The sequence below is a fragment of the Pseudorca crassidens genome, chromosome 19, assembly GCF_039906515.1.
Source record: "Pseudorca crassidens isolate mPseCra1 chromosome 19, mPseCra1.hap1, whole genome shotgun sequence".
NCBI lineage: Eukaryota > Metazoa > Chordata > Mammalia > Artiodactyla > Delphinidae > Pseudorca > Pseudorca crassidens.
The window spans coordinates 53561055-53579486 of NC_090314.1; the positions used below are offsets into that span (position 1 = coordinate 53561055).

At 56.4% G+C, this 18432-nt stretch overlaps 2 protein-coding genes across 10 annotated transcripts in view; one reads left to right on the top strand and one right to left on the bottom strand.

Moving 5' to 3' along the window:
* ENDOV (endonuclease V) overlaps positions 1–18432 on the bottom strand; it is a 100217-nt gene that overhangs the window by 34250 nt on the left and 47535 nt on the right. Inside the window, exon 10 of one of the 9 annotated variants that reach the window (XM_067714997.1) lies at positions 12585–12860. The exons of the other annotated variants lie outside the window; for them this stretch is intronic. Coding sequence (XP_067571098.1) covers positions 12850–12860 — 11 coding nt within the window. The 3' untranslated portion in view covers positions 12585–12849. Of the gene's footprint in view, positions 1–12584; positions 12861–18432 lie in introns of those variants that run through there. 9 annotated transcript variants of the gene reach the window in all.
* On the top strand, positions 3025–12916 carry NPTX1 (neuronal pentraxin 1). Its single transcript, XM_067714998.1, has 5 exons — positions 3025–3611; positions 3901–4108; positions 6236–6480; positions 7693–7872; positions 8659–12916. The coding sequence occupies exons 1-5, from the start codon at positions 3168–3170 to the stop codon at positions 8878–8880; spliced, it is 1299 nt and encodes a 432-aa protein (XP_067571099.1). The 5' UTR covers positions 3025–3167; the 3' UTR covers positions 8881–12916.

Here is an 18432-nt window from a genome sequence, read left to right on the forward strand (position 1 = left end):
ATTTAAATTATACAGACTTACAATTATATAAATTATATTAAGAACGAAGGTAATACATAGAACTCATCACTTTCTAATGTTTTCTACTACATTTTACTATTATCTATGCTTTTTAGGTTCTTCGCATCTATTGCATCCATGAGGTGGGAAAACCATATACTTGTGTGATCCTGCCACATCTTTTCCCAACTCCACTGCAAGTGTGTATACAGCACTTCCTCCCCCCCACCCCCACCTCCATCCCTGCTGCAGTTCTGACATACGGGGCTCAGGTCGGGAGAACAGGTGTACACATATGAGACCTTCAGACCACGTAGCTAGGCAACTTGTTCTTCCTCTGAGGGTTTTGGGCAAGGCAGTCCTTGATTTCTAGTCCCCAACTTCCAGATATCTCCTGAACTCTAGGGAGGGAGAGGACGCTGCAAACACTACCCATTGAATCTCTCCTGCCCAGGGTCTTGGGTACAGTTAAAAAGATTTAAAGAAGGCAGAGGGCTGCCATAGTGTGCCCCCTACCAGCCCCTCAGCACAGCCCAGCATTTCTGCGCAGGTGTCCCACATACTGCCTTCTGGCAGACAGAGAGCTCCACAGAGGTCGCCCTTGGGACCAAAGGGTCCTGGGCCCTTGACCGCAGTGTCCTCCCCTCAGGGTTCCATACTTCCCTGTCAGAGATCCCACTGCCCCTGGACATTGCCCCAGGGTCCCTCCTCCCCTTCAGACTCAGTCTACTCTATCTTCTGTGTGTGTGTGTGTGGCGATGGCGGGGGGGGGGGGGCGGTCGGGGTCTGGCCCTCAGTGCCCAAGTGCCGAGTGCCAACCGCTGAGATCTCCTCTGGAGGTAAAAGCCCAGGTCCCTGCCTTGCTCAGGCAAGCCCCGGCCGCTCCTGGGGCTCAGGACGCAAGGCCCAGCCCAGGGTTCCCGCTCTGTCCACACCTTCCTCCCGGCCCAGCTGGGCTCCTCTGCCGCGCCCACACACGATCTCTGCGGAGCGCCATCCCTCTGTGCCCTCAGGGCTCCACGGAAATCAGCCTCTGGCCACACACAGCCCTGGCCCGGGGGAGCGCGCCGGCGGGGGGGGGGGGGCGCTGACCCGGGGGTGACGGCGTGGGGGGTGTGTGACTCCATCCGGTCTCAGGATGGGAGTTGGGGCAGAAGCCGTGATGCCCCTCGCGCGGGTAATTCCTCCCGAGTCGCTTGCTGACCTGGGGCGCTCCGGTCGCAGACACGCGTGGGACCCTCGTGGCCGGCCCCCTCCCGCGGCCTGGGGCCGGGCGGTGAGCTGCGGCAGGTCTCAGGGCTCAGTGGTGGGCGAGCGCTGCCGCTGGGGCCGGAAACCCAGCACAGCCCAGGACCGAGGCGCGCCAAGCCCAGGACAGCCGCTTGCGGGTCGCGGGGTCCCTCTGGCGCCGCTGAAAGACTCTGGCCGCGAGTAGCCCGGGGGGCAGCGGGTGGGAGGAGGCTGCGGAGAGGGAGGAGATCGTGGCTTATCAAAAAGGTCTCAATAGAGCTGGCTTCATCTCCCACCCGCGGGGCGGAAGTCAGCTCCGCACCCAGGAGCTGCCTGTGGGTCCCTCCGGGCAGGGACCCGCGCACTTGCCAACGGCGGGGCCATCGCAGAGCCCAGAGGAAGCGGAATGAAGGGCTCGGGGCGTGGGGCGGGGGTGTCCGCCGGGCGGCCCCGACTGCGACTGTAGCTATGGCTCGACCTGTCGCGTCGAGCCGGACCCCGGAGTCTTGGTACCTCAGTGCCCTCCTCTGTACAGTGGGAGCTGGGAGGAGCGGCTTCCGAAGCGCGTTTGGCTCTGACCGCCAGGGACTGGCCAGGGTCTCAGGCCCTAGTCGGGAGCCCCGAACCGGGCACTGAAAACTGGACGGAAATCTGGGAGCCGAGCCCCGCGGCGCCGCTGCCCAGAAAAATGGCTCGAGTGTGTGGGCGGGTGAGTGGGGTGACTATGAGTAACCTACCATCGTTTGGAGCTTCGCAGGTGCGACGCCCCCCTCCCAAAGTCCCGGACCCCTCCCCAGCGGCAGAGAAGTGGGCACAGCTGGGGTGAATGGGGTCCAGAAAGCCCAACACACACGCGAACACACACAGCCATGGACACACGAACGCACCGCAACTCGCACACGGACACACACGTGCCCTCACATCTCCGCGATGGGAAGGCGCTCGGAGAGCGCGAAACGGTCCGCCTGCAGGGCCCCCTCGAAAGCGTGGCACCTCCCCCGGGGCTGGAGGGACCGTCCAGCTCCGGCAGCGCCGTCTGCCCGGAATCGGGCACGCTCGGCTGGCAGGAAAGGCTTAATCCGCAAGGGTCGCCTCCGAAAGTGCCCGCCTGCCCCGCCGGCACGAGGTGGGGGCTGTCAATCCCAGGAGACGTTGCCAGTCCCCAAAGCTCGGAGCTGGGGGGTGGGGGAGGGCACAGGAGAGCCAAGAACGAGGGCGTGGGAAGCCCCCAGACCTGGGGTGTATAGCGTCTTTTTAACCCCATACGGACATCTAAGAAACTTGGAGCGGTCCCGCGACCCCCTCTCGGGACTTAGCGACGTAGCGAGGCTCTGCTCCCGGCGCTCCCCACCCGGCACGCAGGTGTGGACGACTTGAGTCCTTGGGGACCGGGTCCGGGCCCCGCGGGTGTTCAGTGCAGCCGAGCAGGTTGAGCCGAATTCTGTCTCCCGGGTCCTCCGTGGCCTCCCACACGCCCCGAGCCCCGTCGGATATTTGGGGACACCATGCAGGTGGCCCATCCAGGAGTCCGAGGCCGCGGCCCGGCCCACCCTCCTCTCCCCACCCCACTCCTTCTGTTCTCGGCTGGGATCAGGGACGGGCCGGTAGAGGGTGGTGCGAAGGCCGCGGCGGCGCCGGGGGTTGGGGGAAGTTTCCCCCACTACGCACCCCTACGACCCCAGCCGAGCAGCGGGCCCGGGCCGCAGACAATTAAAGCGGGATTCCTCCCCCGCTGACGTCGGCAGCGCGAGGCCCCTCCCGCGGTGGCATAAAAGGCGCGGGCTCCGCAGCGCAGGCGGCAGTGGGGGCCGGACAGCGCGGCGGTGCGGGCTGCGCGGCGGAACAGTGAGCAGCGCGGCGCCCAGAGCGCTGGCCGCCCGCGGAGCTCCAGCCGAGCCGAGCCTGGCCCGGAGCGCCGGGTCCCAGCGCCCGCAGCCATGCTGGCCGGCCGCGCCGCGCGCACCTGTGCGCTGCTCGCCCTCTGCCTCCTGGGCAGCGGGGCCCAGGATTTTGGGCCAACGCGCTTCATCTGCACCTCGGTGCCGGTGGACACCGACATGTGCGCCGCGTCCGTGGCCGCCGGCGGCGCCGAGGAGCTCCGGAGCAACGTGCTGCAGCTCCGCGAGACCGTGCTGCAGCAGAAGGAGACCATCCTGAGCCAGAAGGAGACCATCCGCGAGCTGACCACCAAGCTGGGCCGCTGCGAGAGCCAGAGCACGCTGGACGCGAGCGCCGGCGAGGCGCGGACGGGCGGCGGCCGCAAGCAGCCCGGCTCGGGCAAGAACACCATGGGCGACCTGTCTCGGACGCCGGCCGCCGAGACGCTCAGCCAACTCGGGCAAACTTTGCAGTCGCTCAAAACCCGCCTGGAGAACCTCGAGGTCCGCGCGCGCCGCTGTTTCCCCTCTGGCTCGCGCGCCCCTCTGCCCTCCCCCACCTCCATTCCCGACCCGGCCCGACATCCCCAACCCAGGCCTTGGCCGGGTGCCGATGCCTGGCTGGGCCCTCCCCAAGCGTGCGGGGCCCCGCGGACGGCCACTCGCCCGAGCTCCCCACCAGGCTGCCCCCGCAGTCGCCCTGAGGGGACCGCGCCACCGGCCTCCCGGCACGGCCCCTGCTCCACGCGTAACGATATGGTTTCCCCCCCCTCCCACCCTTGCACCCTCGCAGCAGTACAGCCGGCTCAATTCCTCCAGCCAGACCAACAGCCTCAAGGATCTGCTGCAGAGCAAGATCGATGACCTGGAGAGGCAGGTGCTGTCTCGGGTGAACACTCTGGAGGAGGGCAAGGGGGGCCCCAGAAATGACACCGAGGAAAGAGTCAAGATCGAGAGTGCCCTGACTTCCCTGCACCAGCGGATCAGCGAGCTCGAGAAAGGTAATGGTCATGGGGAGCTGGGGGGTCATGCATCCTGTCTCAGCTCCCTGGACCAGTGGGACCCTGCCTCTGGTCCTGGCTTCCTGCATAGCTCAGGTTGGGAGTGTAGAAGCCCTCAGCTCCTCCACCCCTCTAGCCCCATCCCTGCCCCAGGTTCTCCAGTTGGTGTTCCTGGCAGGACTGGGGTGCCCTGGGCTTGGGACATCTCAGGAAGCAGAGTGAGGAAGGGATTGCCTGGGGTTCCCTCCCCCCTCCCCCGCCACACTCACACACTCACACACTCACAGGATTTTTCCAAGTCTGATTTGTTTAATCTTCAGCAACTTTGCACTATAGCTTTGGCTGGCTCGAGTCCTCCCTGGCTAGGAAAACCTGGCTGTAGCCGGTCCCCATCCACAGCAGAGAGCAGGGCATGGGCTGGGGCTGGGCCCTCGTGGTCCATGGCACATTTGGGCCCTGAGCAGGTTTCCTCCCAGCTCCTTGGTGCCCCTGGCATCCTCTGGGGATTTCCGGGTCCTCCCCTCCACCCTGAGCACACCCCCAAGGTTTTCTCTTCTGAGTGACCCAAGCCCAGGCATCTTGCATGCAGCCCCGCGGTTCCCGAGTCGCCAACTCCAGCCAGCCCCAATCTCACCCGAGGCCCACGAATGAGCTCAGGAGGCTCAGCCTTGAAGTCGCAGAAATCAAACAAGGTTGTAAAAGTGTGTGTGGGGGGGTGAGACTCGGGGCTCGAAACAGGGCCACGTGACCCTTCTCGGACTGCAAAGTGTGCTGGATGGATTTAAACAGTGCCATCTTAAGGCACGTTATGTAACTGAAAAACAGATCGGGGAAGGGAAGGGGGGGAGAAAGGGGAGATTGGGGAAATGAAGAACACCCCCTGGAGAGACCAGGGACCAGATGTGCTCCAAGGGCAGGGGGCTGCCAGCCTGAAATGGAAGGAGAACACTGAGGGCCAGCCCTGCTCTGTTTCCTGACACCTGGCTTAGAGGAAGGGCGTGGGGTTGCTGGCCCAGCAGGATGCCTTCTAGAAATAATTCTTGGCCTGGAGGGCCGGTTTAGTGCTGGGCTCCCTGGCAGCACCCAGCGTACACCCTGGAGCTGGTGGGTGTGTGTTCCTGGCTCTGGGCCTGGTGCCCATGCCCACTGCTGGATTGGAATGTTTTGCCTGGAATCAGTCACACCATGCCCAGGGCCACAGCCACAGTGTGTGTGTAGGTTGTGAGAGGGCAGAAAAGCATTCCCTGGAGACGTTGCCAGCAGGCGGGGAGCTGGTGGCCGTGTATAAAGGGAGGGTATGGGACCAGGAGCCTGATTTTTCAGGAAACGCACAGGAAGCTCGCCCTGAGAATGACTGGCATCATCCTCAGAGAAGTCACCTTAGGGGAACCTGGCTTTAGGGCCACCTCCCGGCTCCCTGCTGTCTTGCCTTCTCTGCAGGGGCCCAGACAGAGTTGCTAGAAGAGCCTCGGGGGGTACAACTCTCCCTCCTGTGGGATGGATGGGATTCTGGAAACAACCTGAGTCCTCGGGGCAAATCGGCTGGGTCAGATGAGTGACCAGGGGCTGCAGTGTGTCCTGGCCTCACGGGAAGTGTGACGGGCACTGGGGGGCCTGCACCGTCAGCAGTCAGCATCCTGGAATCAGGTTGGGCTCCTGGAGGGGCTGCTCTGACGGGAGCTAATAGCCTCTTTACTGGCCGGGAGGAGACCTCCTTGCTCTGTGGTGACACCTTCGAGCGTTGCTTTACAGGGTGTGCACTGACCCACTCCCTACCCATGCCCACTGCCCAGCCCAGGTGCAGATGCTCAGAGCCCAGAGTGTGCGGGCGGCTCCCCACACCCCCATCCCAGCCTCTCCACAGGGGTCACCGTGTGGGAGCCACCTTATGGGAGCCAGACCGGGAGCAGAGACCTTGGGTCAGCTCTTTCGTCCTGGCCCAGTGCCCTGGGGCAAAGCACTTGACCTCTCCGAGCCTCCTTTTCAGCATCTACAGAACAGAGAGGAGTCTGCTTTGTCTGCATCACCAAGCCTGGTTGGGGGCAGGGGCACTGGCAAGCCTGCTTTAGTCAGGGACAAGCGCTTCGTCAAGGTGCAGGTATCTGGACTGTGTCCCGTCCTCCCCAGGTCAGAAGGACAACCGCCCTGGAGACAAGTTCCAGCTCACATTCCCCCTGCGGACCAACTACATGTATGCCAAGGTGAAGAAGAGCCTGCCGGAGATGTACGCCTTCACGGTGTGCATGTGGCTCAAGTCCAGCGCAGCGCCAGGGGTGGGCACGCCCTTCTCCTATGCTGTGCCCGGCCAGGCCAATGAGCTGGTCCTCATTGAGTGGGGCAACAACCCCATGGAGATCCTCATCAACGACAAGGTAGAGTCCCCACCCTTCTGGACTTGCAGAGCAGCAGGGCGAGGCCCCCAGGGCCCCAGTCTGTGCCAGCTGCTGGGACAGGTCTCGGTAGCATGAGATATACAGCCTCAGATGCTACTGTGGCCCCAAGAGGAGAGCCTGCCAGGCAGGGCTGAGGGAGGTGCAAGGTGAGGCCTGGGAGAAGTGGGCAGGGGTGCCCTTGCCGTGCTCCATGAACAGGCCTCCCAGACAGAGGCCTCCTGGCTGGTGGTGGAGGAGGATAATCCCGGGGGACAATCCATCTGACAGACTCCTCCTCCCCCAGCTGGCCTTGGAGCTGACTTTGCTCCCCCATATTTGGGAGACCATAGATGCTGGGGGGGGGGGTGTAAAGATGCTCCTAGAGAGTCCAAATCAATCCTGCTTAGCCCCCTACCCCTGGGAGGAGGCCGGATCTGGGCGAGTCCTTGGGAGAGGGCAAACTTTCCCTCCAGGGAGCCCGTCTCCATCTTGGCCCTCGTTAGCTGTGGGAATAGCGGCCAACTCCCGAACTCCCTCATCTCTATGGCAGCTTTGGTAGTGAACGTCTAAAACCTAGGCTGGGAATTAGATTCCAAGCCCTTGCTCTTGATGCCTTGCCTAGAAAGGGCTGTGCCTTTCTGGGGCCCCATTTCCCCCAAGTTAAAAGGGTGTGAGGGTTCTTTCATTGGCTGAGGCAGGCTCCCTGCCTGAAATGTTAAGAGCGTGAGTGAAATTCCAGGTGAGAGGCTGGTCTGAGCATTAAAAGGCATGGAGCCATCTCCCCTGGCATCTTTCAGAGTCCCTGCAAAAAGGCTGGGCGGGTTGTAGACCCAGAGATCTGGCAGTTAGAGATGGAGTGTTGGAAGAGAGGAGAGGCTCAGAAAGCAGCAGTGAACTCAGCCCCCAGGGGTGGCCCTCCTCCATCAGAGGGCCTGTTTCATAGACTAGCCAAGAGGGAGGAGATTGCATGCATATGCAGATCGATCTTAGGAGCCCCCTTGACAAATCTTCCCATTTCCTTTGTGATTTTGTGCTCCATCAATGGATGGGCCTGACAGTCCAGAGGGGCAGGTGCTGCAAGAACTCAGTAACAGCTCTTGATATTTATTGTAAATGCCTATGAATATCGGTTGAACTACTAACTAGTGATGATAATTGATTCTGATTGTACCCCTGTTCCCATAATGTCCTGTATGTTGTTCTCCTTCCCAGGTGGCTAAGCTGCCCTTTGTAATCAATGATGGCAAGTGGCACCACATCTGCATCACCTGGACCACCCGGGACGGGGTCTGGGAAGCCTACCAGGATGGCACCCAGGGAGGCAACGGCGAGAACTTGGCGCCCTATCACCCTATCAAGCCACAGGGCGTGCTGGTGCTGGGCCAGGAGCAGGTACAGGCCATGGGGGCAGGGAAAGGGGGGGCAGCTGCAGGGGGAGGAGCCCCAGAACCAGAGACTAGGCAGGAGAAAGGAGAATGAGGGTGTTGGGAGAGAGGGCAGAGAGGCAGCAGGGAGCAAAGTGGGAGGGAGCTGGAGACGCAAGTGGTTTCCGCTAGAAGCAGCTGAGGGAAGCAAGTGATGCAGCAGTTTGGGCAAAGTCCCTGCTCTGAGTGGGCACTTTCAGGAAAGGCGAGCAGGAGTGGGCTCTGGTCTCAAGGCTCTCCACAACTTTCTCAACAACTGCAGCAATGCTCTTTGGCACCGGAAGACCAAATGTGCATTTAGTGATGCATAATTTATTTCCTGGAAGTGGTTTGTCTCCCATTGGGCACCCAGGAGGGAAAGGCAGGCAGGAGAGCCCCAGGGCTTCCATTCTCATTGGGCCGCTATTGCTGTTAAAGAACGACATCTGAGTTTCTTGACTAGAGGCAGGGAGTGTAGGGGAGGCCCTCCAGGCACTGCTCCCACAGTTGTCCATGGACCTGGCTGACACCCTCCCTCACTGGGCAGCTCTCAGGTGCCCCCAGGAGAAGCTCTGCATCCAGGGCAGAGGAGGCCAGCATCACTCCTTTTCCTGAGCTTCCCACAGGGGAGGGACTGATGGATAGCTGAAGACCAGACACAGGGAGACAAATGGACCAGAGGTAGATGTGAGAGCCTTTCCCCCTAGGGATACCCTCCTGATAGGCCCACACTGCTATGACCCCCTCCACCCTCATCCTCTGCTTTTCTCTGAAGGACACTCTGGGTGGCGGGTTTGATGCCACCCAAGCGTTCGTGGGCGAGCTGGCCCATTTCAACATCTGGGACCGCAAGCTGACCCCGGGGGAGGTGTACAACCTGGCCACCTGCAGCACCAAGGCCCTTTCCGGCAATGTCATTGCCTGGTCTGAGTCCCACATCGAGATCTACGGCGGAGCCACCAAGTGGACATTCGAAGCCTGTCGCCAGATCAACTGAGGCCCAGGGCCGGGCTGAGCCTCCTGGTCCCCAGGTCCCCAGCCCCTTCCCGCTTCCCCCCTGCTTGTGCGGTGATGATCCGTCGTCTCTTCTTCTCTCCCTTTCCCCCAGGAATGACTCAAGGCCATCGCCCTCGTACATGCGCACACGCACACAGCCTGGTTTCGTCCTCGTGCACGTGAAGCAGGCCCGGCTCCCATCCGTCCCCGAGGTGTCCCCACTTCTCTCTAGGAGCCCGCACTGTTTCTCAGGCATGCCCTGTTCACCAGTAAAGCCGGCAGCTGCAACATTTTGAAAAATGCACACGTAGGTGAGAGAACCTGTGTGTGAGTGTATGTGTGTGTGTGTGTGTGTGTGTGTGTGTGTGTGTGTGTGTGTGTGTTTGTGTGTCTACAAGGGTCTGTCTCTCTGGGGAGGCCTTCTCTTTTTAAATGAGGTATTTCATTTCTTCTTTCTCTGTGGCTTTGGGAAATCTCATGACTGGTCTAATATCTGCATTGCCAACTTTGGTGTCCGCCCGTGTGCCTTGGGGCTGGTGCATCTTCTTCTGCAATGCGTTCGTCTTTGTTTGTAAACGTTTTTCAGAGCGACATATCTCTATATTGATAAAATAAATATCTTGTAGCAGTTTGTTAAAGGCCGGGGGCCTCTCCATGGAGAATTTGTATCTTGTCATAGAAGGAATTCTCTCTGAAGGGTTGAAGGCAGACAGTGTCCTGTAATGGCACCACGTGCTGGGCAGGGGCAGAGTAGGAGGGACCAGCCTCAGGATCCGGGCAGTCCCTCCCCCAACCCCCAGTGCCTGGCCAGCATCCTGCTGTTGGCATCTGAGGGCAGCCCTGGGCCTGGGAGGCCAGCCTGCATACCCAGCTCGGCCAGCTCTGGCCCAGGATACCGTCTGTGGCCCTCAGCCTTCCCACGTCCTCAGACTCCCCTTCAGCTGCCAGCTAGCGCCCCCAAGAGAGGAACATCCCATCCACAGCCCAGGAAGCCAGGACCCCTGGTCTCCTCCCCTTGACCTCTGGCAGTGGGAGACCAGAGGCTTCGGTGGGTCAGCTTGAGAGCAGACCTTTTAGACCAGGAAACCCACACTCTGATTACGACCCAGCCACACAGGGCCACTGGAACTTGAACCCAGCCAGTCGACGGGCCAGGTCCGTGGTAACTCTGACAGCCATATTCTTCACCCGGGCCGAGGCGAGCCCTCCAAGGGGGCAGGTCCTCCGGAGACCTCTTCTGGGGAGCCACGCATGGCTAGGCCGGGGCCTGAAATCCACTCCCCCATCTTACAGAGCGCAAATCCTATGTAGCCCCCAACCTGTCACCAGCTGGTGACACTGAGACCCAGCCAGTGTCCAGAAGCTTTGACATTTCTTTCCCTCCATGAAAAACTAACATGTGCGCCTCCTTCTAGTCCTTCCAAGGCGGGGAGAAAAGTGCGTGCGTGTGTGTGTGTGTGTGTGTGTGTGTGTGTTGAATGAGAGCGAGCAGAATAGCATTCAGACGGATCACACCCAGGGGAGGGTGAGCTCCCTGCTTTGTTGCACCATCTGGGGGTCGCACACCCTGAGGGCAACCTGGACTCTGTCACCAGGAGTCTAATTAGCAAAAGGCTGGCAAGTCTTTCTAGAAATTTTACTGCACTGCCTGGCTCATCTACAGCTGCAGACATTTCTTCAGGAGGAGCAGGTGTTTCTGTCTTCTGTTCCTTCCAGGGCACCTGTCTCCTTAAACGCAGGTCCGTGTTGTGTCGGAAACCTAGTGCATCTGTGTGTGTCTGTGTTGGTGTCTCTGTGTTGGTGTCCGCGTAGGTGTCTGCACGGTACCCAGTCGCCATTCTGCAATGCATCACTCTAGTGCCGAGGGTGAGGTCCAGGCGCCAGGCTACGTGTTGTGGTTCAACGGTGGCTTCTTCTGAGATCGCTGTGCTTTGTCAGAGCCCATCGGGCTGTGGCATCTGTGGATCTGAAGGGATCTTCTCTGTTTGCATGTTCCTTGGGGTGGCATGTCCCTTGCTTCCTCAGTCTGGTGTGTGTTCCCCTGCCTGCATGAACTTCTCTGGTTCTGTGTTGTGTGCCCAGTGCCACCCATTGTTCTGTGACCATCCATGTAGCTACTAAAAATGGCTGGGTAAGCAAGCCAAGGGTGTCGGAGGAGGTCAAGGGAGAGATCGATTCCCTCTCCCCCTCCCCACTCCCCAAACACACCAAGAAGTATTTTTAACATGTAGGTTGAGAACAAGCCTAACAATGCTTGTGGTTGGGAAAGAGTGAGAGCTTAGTATCCCCCTCTAGACCAGATCGGCCCCACCCCTCACTTCAGCCATCTCAGAGCTGTTGGCAAGGCCCAGAGTGTGCTAGGTGCTCTCCCATCAGCACCTCCCACCAGCCCCTGCCGATCTATGGATCTACCAGACCCCGGACCACCTCCTGTCCCAGTGGGCGCAGTGGGAGCTGTCCTTTCAGGACCACAAGCCATCCTCTGCCCTAAGTAGAGAGGGGCAGAGCACACCCCAGATGCTTACGCCTGTGTCCCTTCAGCCTCCCGACCTGTTCACCCTCCTCGCCCCTCCCCTGACACACCTGCGGTGCCAGGGATGGAAGCTGATGTTTAACTCCCTCCGCCCTCCCCAGCTGGAGCCTGTGCCAAGCCCCGGACTCCCTTACTGTGGTAACACTTGGCACTTTGCCAGCCCGGAGGAAGGCCGATTACACAGCCACAGATCTAATCCACATAGTTTCCATCTACCCCTTAATCTGACTGATGTTCCCTCTTGCACTGAAATAATACATGCCTATCTCAGGTAAGCCATTTTATAAAAGAAGAAGATAAAAAAGCACTGTCGAGACAGTGTTTGCTTTCACCGAGCTGGTGTCCCACAGCTCCCTGGGTGTCCGAGGTGGGAGAGCTGCTGACAGAGGCTCTCCGGGCCCTCGGGGGATTAGAGCCCACTTGAATCGTAAGCCTTTCTTGCTTTTGATAACAGTATTATTTCTCTTACTCTAGACGAAAAAGTTTATTACCAAACAAGAGTATTTTTATGAAAGAAAAGGACAAACCTATAAATTAACTCAACCTATATTTCCCTTGAAAATACTTTCAGGCTCCGCCAAAAACGTAGAACTGAAAGCATGTTATTTTGGAAGAAAGAGATACATTTTGTATGCTTTCTGTTCCTTTTGTAGATTCACAGTTTTATTTTCTAAGACTGCAAAGATCACTTTGTCACCAGCCCTGGGACCTGAGACCAAGGGGGTGTCTTGTGGGGAGTGAAGGGGAGGGAAGAGGCTGGCATGAAGGTCACAGTCATTCCAATGTGCTCCAAAGAGGGGCCACCTGTTCTCAAAGATGTGTCGGGGATGGGATGCACACTGGCCATTTATGGTGGCCCCTCTGTCTCGAGCTGACTTGTTAAGTGGAATGAGTTGAGGACTTGATGGTCAGTTCCAACCCTGATAGAAGAAAGTAGGGTTCCGAATTGTAAACATTAAGAGGATAGTATCCTTTGTAACCTTATGGCAACCAAAATGTGGCTTAAAGCAGTCATGGTTTCATCTCTTAAAACACAGTGTGTAAATTTATTCAGCTAATGACGGGAAATGTATCACTTCCATGCACAGTGGACTTAAGTGCCATTTGTTGAAGGGGAACAAGTCAATGAGGAGAAAAAAAGCCCAAATACTTAAAGTCCCAATTTTGTCTTATTTGCCAAAAAAAAAAACAAAAAAATCAACGACAACAAAGCAAACCCCCTATGGTTGATATTGTTATATTGTATATACTGTATAATAGGAAACAGAATTGATGTATCTTACTTTTTCATTATTTGCTAACCAAAGCTGTACATTTTTCATATGATCCGCAGCCTTTTGGGTATCTAATGGGTCAAAACCATGGGACCTGCCACCTCCCATAAGCAGTTCTGGAAATGCACTATTTCTACTGGTATTCTTGCTTTTTTCTTTTTCTTCATTTTCTTGCTGAAATGACATGAATTGTTGAGTTTATTTTTACACAGTAAAGAGTGAAGAAAGACTGTGGTCTCCTTGGAATATCTCTTCTTTTCTCAAGCTTGCAAATGTCACCTCAACCTGCTGGATGACCTCAGGGGTCCTCCCAGGGGATGCATGCCTGCCTATTGCCCTGTGCCCCTTGAAAATCCCGCAGTCATCTGGTGACACTGGACATCAGAGCTGGGGAGGGGGCCTGCCCAATAGCCAATACCAAGGCAGAGTACCAAGGCAGAGAGAGGTGAAGTGATTTCCCAAAGTGTGGAGGCCACACTGGGGCTTGGGGTGCAGAGTAACTGCCCGTTCCTCACCTCGCCTGCAGCCCTGCTCCCTACTGAGTTAATGCACTGCCCACAGCACACCTGGGCACAGGTCCCAGGTGGCCTGGGCTTGTCCTTCCCAAACAGCCCTGCTCTGCTCTCCTTTGCCACATCCCTGCTGACCCATCCTTGGCCAACACCTGGTTACCTCTCCTCTTTTGGGGTTCCCAGGCTGCTTTCCTGCTCTCAAGCAAGACAGCATCTCTAGATTCACATAACAAAAAGATGGGTGACGCGGGAGCCCTGGGCACTGAGAAGAACTTACTTCCCTGGCCCCTGGTGGACCAAGCTAGACTCTGGATGAACAAAGAGCTTTGGAACTGTTCCCTTCCAGGGGACAAAATTAATGACCAGGGGCCAAAGTAGCCTGCCTGGTTGGTGGGTCTCCCCCATGCCCCAACACACATGCCCACATGCACACTGGGTTAGCAGAGGGGACTTGGCCAGGACTCAGGACCTGGGGTTTGGTGGGGTGTAACTGAGCCGTCCATTGCCTGGGGTGGTACAGAGGGAGGGGATTTGGCCTCAGAGCAGGTGGCCACTCTCCCTATTGCCCCTGCAGGAGGAGCCCCAGTTGGGAGAGAGAAGCCCCTGCCAGGTTGAAGACCCTGGACCTGTTTTCTCCAGAGTTGCCCTTGGCGGGTGGTATCCACCTCCAGGCTGCACACGTGTGGCCAGGGCAAGGGTTGTACCCAATCTCAGCAGCTTCAGCCAACACACCACCTCTTTGCCTCCCACTCAAGCAAGTGCATAGTTATGCCTTTAATAACATCATTCTTACGTTTCTAATCTCTATGGAAGTGCTCATTCAAAAACTTGGGTATTTTAACTATGATCAGAAACAAGTTACTTTCTCCACCTCTCACACCTGTATTGGTACATCAGTGACTGACTTTAGGGGCCATGGAGCTGAGAACAGCAGCTCGCAGGGAGGCAGTCAGGCCTTGCTGCTGAGCTCGCTTGCGTGGGAGCCTGGGGCAGAGGGACACAGGCTCGGGATTTCAAAGCTGGAGAGTGTCTCCAAAGCCATTGACTCCAACGGCCCATCAGGTGTACAAAAATGTTCTCAGCTTGCACATTTCTAGTGATGGGGAACTCACTATTCATAGAGAGTCTGCCCCATTTTCAGACAGCTCCAGCTGGGAGTTTCCTTTTTTTCTTTTCTACCTTTTCTATTTCTTTTCTGTAGTGCCCCGTTCCTTATACTGAGCTGCAGCATCCACCCACCTGTCTGCACACAGGGAGACAGCCCCCATGCCCCCTGGGTCTGCCTTCATGTCTCTCCTGCAGCACCTGGCTGACCTGCTCTACGGTCACACTCCTCCCACCCCAGAAGCCCCCCAGGGAGCAGCATAGGAGTGTAGACCAACCCCTGGAGGGTCCAGGGAATGTATCACCCCACCCCCATCCTTGCTCCAGGAAGCTGGGGCTTGTGCATCAGCTGTGGGCCCCCAGGGTAGAAGCAGCACAATTCAAGGAGTCCCAACCTGCTCCATCTCCTTGTCTGCTCCCCATAAGGCTCCCAGCGAGTGGGCCTGTCCGCAGCAGCCCCCTCTCTGCAGACCTCCAAGGAGCACAAAGCCACATGGGCTCTGGGAAGTTAACTACTTGCTGCAATGAGGAAACAAGAGAGAATAAAAGTGGTGGCTGGGGGGAAGTTACAAAGGTTCTGGAATTCTTTGAAAGGCCTGTGGTTCTGAGCTCAGGGCTTGGCTTCTTTGTAGGAACCAGATGCCTTCGGAAGAGGCTGGAATGTTCAGCCCAGCCAACGAGGGGCCGTCCCTGGGATGGAGTCAGCCAGCACTGCTGCCTTGACCTTAGCAGAACTGCTAAGGAGAATGGGAAAGGAGATTCTTTCCCATTCACAGCCGGTGGTGCCCATCGGCTAGCTTTGCCAGGGGCCCAGACCCTCACGACTTTCCACAGTCCACCTCTGGAGGTGCCCCGGCAGTGCTGCTATCCTCCAGGGGCCATTGACATCCACACTGTGCATCATGCTCTGTGCTTAACTCATTCCTACGCTTCATCTCACGTCATCCCAATGGCCACCCTGATGATAACACTGATTTTGCAGATGAGGAGCTGGTGGGGAGGCCGGGTGACCTGCTGAGCTCATGAGTGGCAGGGCGGGCGATCAGACTGCAAAGCCCCTGTCTTTCCACACTAGCTATCAGGTTCCGAGTTCATCTGCAGGGGTCAGCAGCTGGCAGGCCACCTCCTCACAGAGGACCTAGTCCCAATCTGAGCCCGTGAATCTCTGGCCAGACCTGCTCTTCCCTCGCACTTTGCTGCTCTGTCATCCTTGACCCCTCAGGTTCTCACGCACCCACGTGTGATGCACGTGGTAAGTCCCTGTGGCCTCAGGTTCCCGAGATGCCCCTCCTCACGGAAGCAGAGCCTCCCTCCTCTCCTGACATTCAAATAAATTGTTTCTAACAGTCTGATCCTTAAAAACTGAAAATCCTTTCATTTCTTGGTTTCCCCATGAAGCACACTTGCATTTCCTGAGACTCACATGGTCACTCAAGGAAGTGGACAGTGGTCTTTAGGGCCATGGTTTTCCCCAGCATAGGAAGACAGGGTGGGACCAGCTGGTCTCTGCAGTCCCTTTGGGCTCTCCCTCGAGCCTAGGAGGCAACCTCCCCAATCCGTGGGGACCAGCAAGGCCCTCTGTGCAGGACGTCTGACCTACCTGCTCCTAGACCCTTGCTCACACAGGACCCCTCTGCCCCCTGCCCCACCAGCAGTCCAGCAGCCATGGGATCTGCCCTCACCAGACTTCTCAATGTTAACTGCCCTCTCAGGGTCCCTGTTCAGGCTACATGAGTTCATATTTCTGATCATTGTTGGTGGACCTGGGTCACACTTTCTCCCCAGAATCTCTTAGCTACCATATAAATCAGGGTGCATGTAGGTACTTGGGGTGGGGTCCACAGGCCCTGAGCCCACTGTCATGACCTGGACTCATCAGTCTCCCTTTGGGGACAGGGGCAGAGAAGTATATTAAGGAAATGAAGAACCACAACTGACCCTTTAGAAAAACGTACACACAGGAGATCAGCCAAGATGGCGGAGTAGAAGGACTCTGAGCTCACCTCTTACAAGCACATCAAAATTACAACTATTTGCAGAACAATCATCAATGAAAAAGACCTACCAGAAAAGATTTTCTACAAATGAAGACATAAAGAAGGAACCTCAACGAGATGGGTAGGAGGGGCAGACGCTCAATAAAGTCAAGTCCCATAACCCTGGGTGGGCAACCCACAAACTGGAGAATAATTATGTTGCAGAGGTTCCCCGACAGGAGTGAGAGGTCTGAGCCCCACATCAGGCTCCCCAGCCTGGACGTCCTGCACCAGGAAGATGAGCCCCCAGAACCATTGGCTTTGAAAGCCAGCAGGGCTTAATTTCAGGAGTCCCATAGGACTGGGGGGAGAAAGAGACTTCACTCTTAAACGGTGCGCACAAAATCTCACATGCTCCAGGACCCAGGGAAGAAGCAGTAATTTGATAGGAGCCTGGGCCAGACCTGCTAGTCTTGGAGAGTCTCTTGGAGAGGTGAGGGTCGGGGGGTGGCTCACCCTGGGGACATAGACTCTGGTGAGAGCCATTCTTGGGAGCTTCTTCTACCGCGTGGACACTGGTGCTGGTAGGCACCATTGTGTGGGATCCTCCCTCTAGCTCATCAAGGCTGAGACCTGGCGCTACCTAACAACCTGTAGGCACCAGTGCTGAGATGCCTCAGGCCAAGCAACTAACTGACACAGCCCCACCCATCAGCAGACAAGCTGCCTAAAGACCTCTTGAGCCCACAGCCACCCCAGACACCGCCCTGCCCACCAGAGGGCCCAGGACCCAGCCCCACCCACCAGTGGGCAGGCACCAGACACAAGAAAACCACAATCCCACAGCCTATGGATACAGCCTGCCCACCAGCAGGCTAGACCCTGCCCTGGAACCAGCTGGGTCCCAGTCCTGCCCACTATCAGGCCAACACAAGCTTCAGGACAGCCTGGACCCTGTACCCAACTGTTTCAAGAACCGCCCCTCCCCACCCCAACAGTGATGTGACACCAGCTCTGGGATCCCTGAGCCAAGCAACTAGACTCCGGGACCTGGCTCTGATCACTAGTACGCAGGCACTAAACCCAGGGTTAATACCTATCCTTCTCAAATTATTCCAAAAAATTGCAAAGGAAAAAATACTTCTGAACTCATTCTATGAGGCCAGCATCACCCTGATACCAAATAACAGACAAATATATCACAAAAAAAGAAAACTACAGGCCAATATTACTGGTGAACATAGATGTAAAAACTCTCAACAAAGTATTAGCAAACCAAATCCAACAATACATTATAAGGATCTTACACCATGATCAAGTGGGATTTATCCCAGGGATGCAAGATTTTTCAATATCAGCAAATCAATCAATATGATACACCACATTAACAAATTGAAGAATACAAACCATATGATCATCTAGATAGATGCAGAAAAAGCTTTCTGACAAAATGCAACACGTATTTATGATTAAAAAAAAAAAAACTCCAGAAAGTGGGCATGGAGGGAACATACCTCAACATAATAAAGGCCATGTATGACAAACCCACAGCCAACATCATACTCAACAGTGAAAAGTTGAAAGCATTTCCTCTAAGATCAGGAACAAGACAAGGATGCCCACTCTCATCACTTTTTTGGGGGGCAGGTGGGGGGCAAGCCATGTGGCTTGTGGGATCTTAGTTCCCTGACCAGAGATTGAAGCTGGGCCCTCAGCAGTGAAAGCACAGAGCTCTAACCATTGGACTGCCAGGGAATTCCCTCTCATCATTTTTATTCAACATAGCATTGGAAGCCCTAGCCATAGCAATCAGAGAAGAAAAAGAAATAAAAGGAGTCCAAATTGGAAAGGAAGAAGTAAAACTGTCACTGTTTGCAGATGACATGATACTACATATGGAAAATCCTAAAGATGACACTAGAAAACTACTAGAGCTCATCAATACAATACAATACTGAATACAGTAAAATAGTAGAATACAAAATTTATATACAGAAATCTGTTGCATTTGTATACACTAACAAGGAACTATTAGAAAAAGAAATTAAGAAAACAATTTCATTTACCATTGCATCAAAAAGAATAAGATACCTAGGGGACTTCCCTGGTGGCGCAGTGGTTAAGAATCTGCCTGCCAATGCAGGGGACACGGGT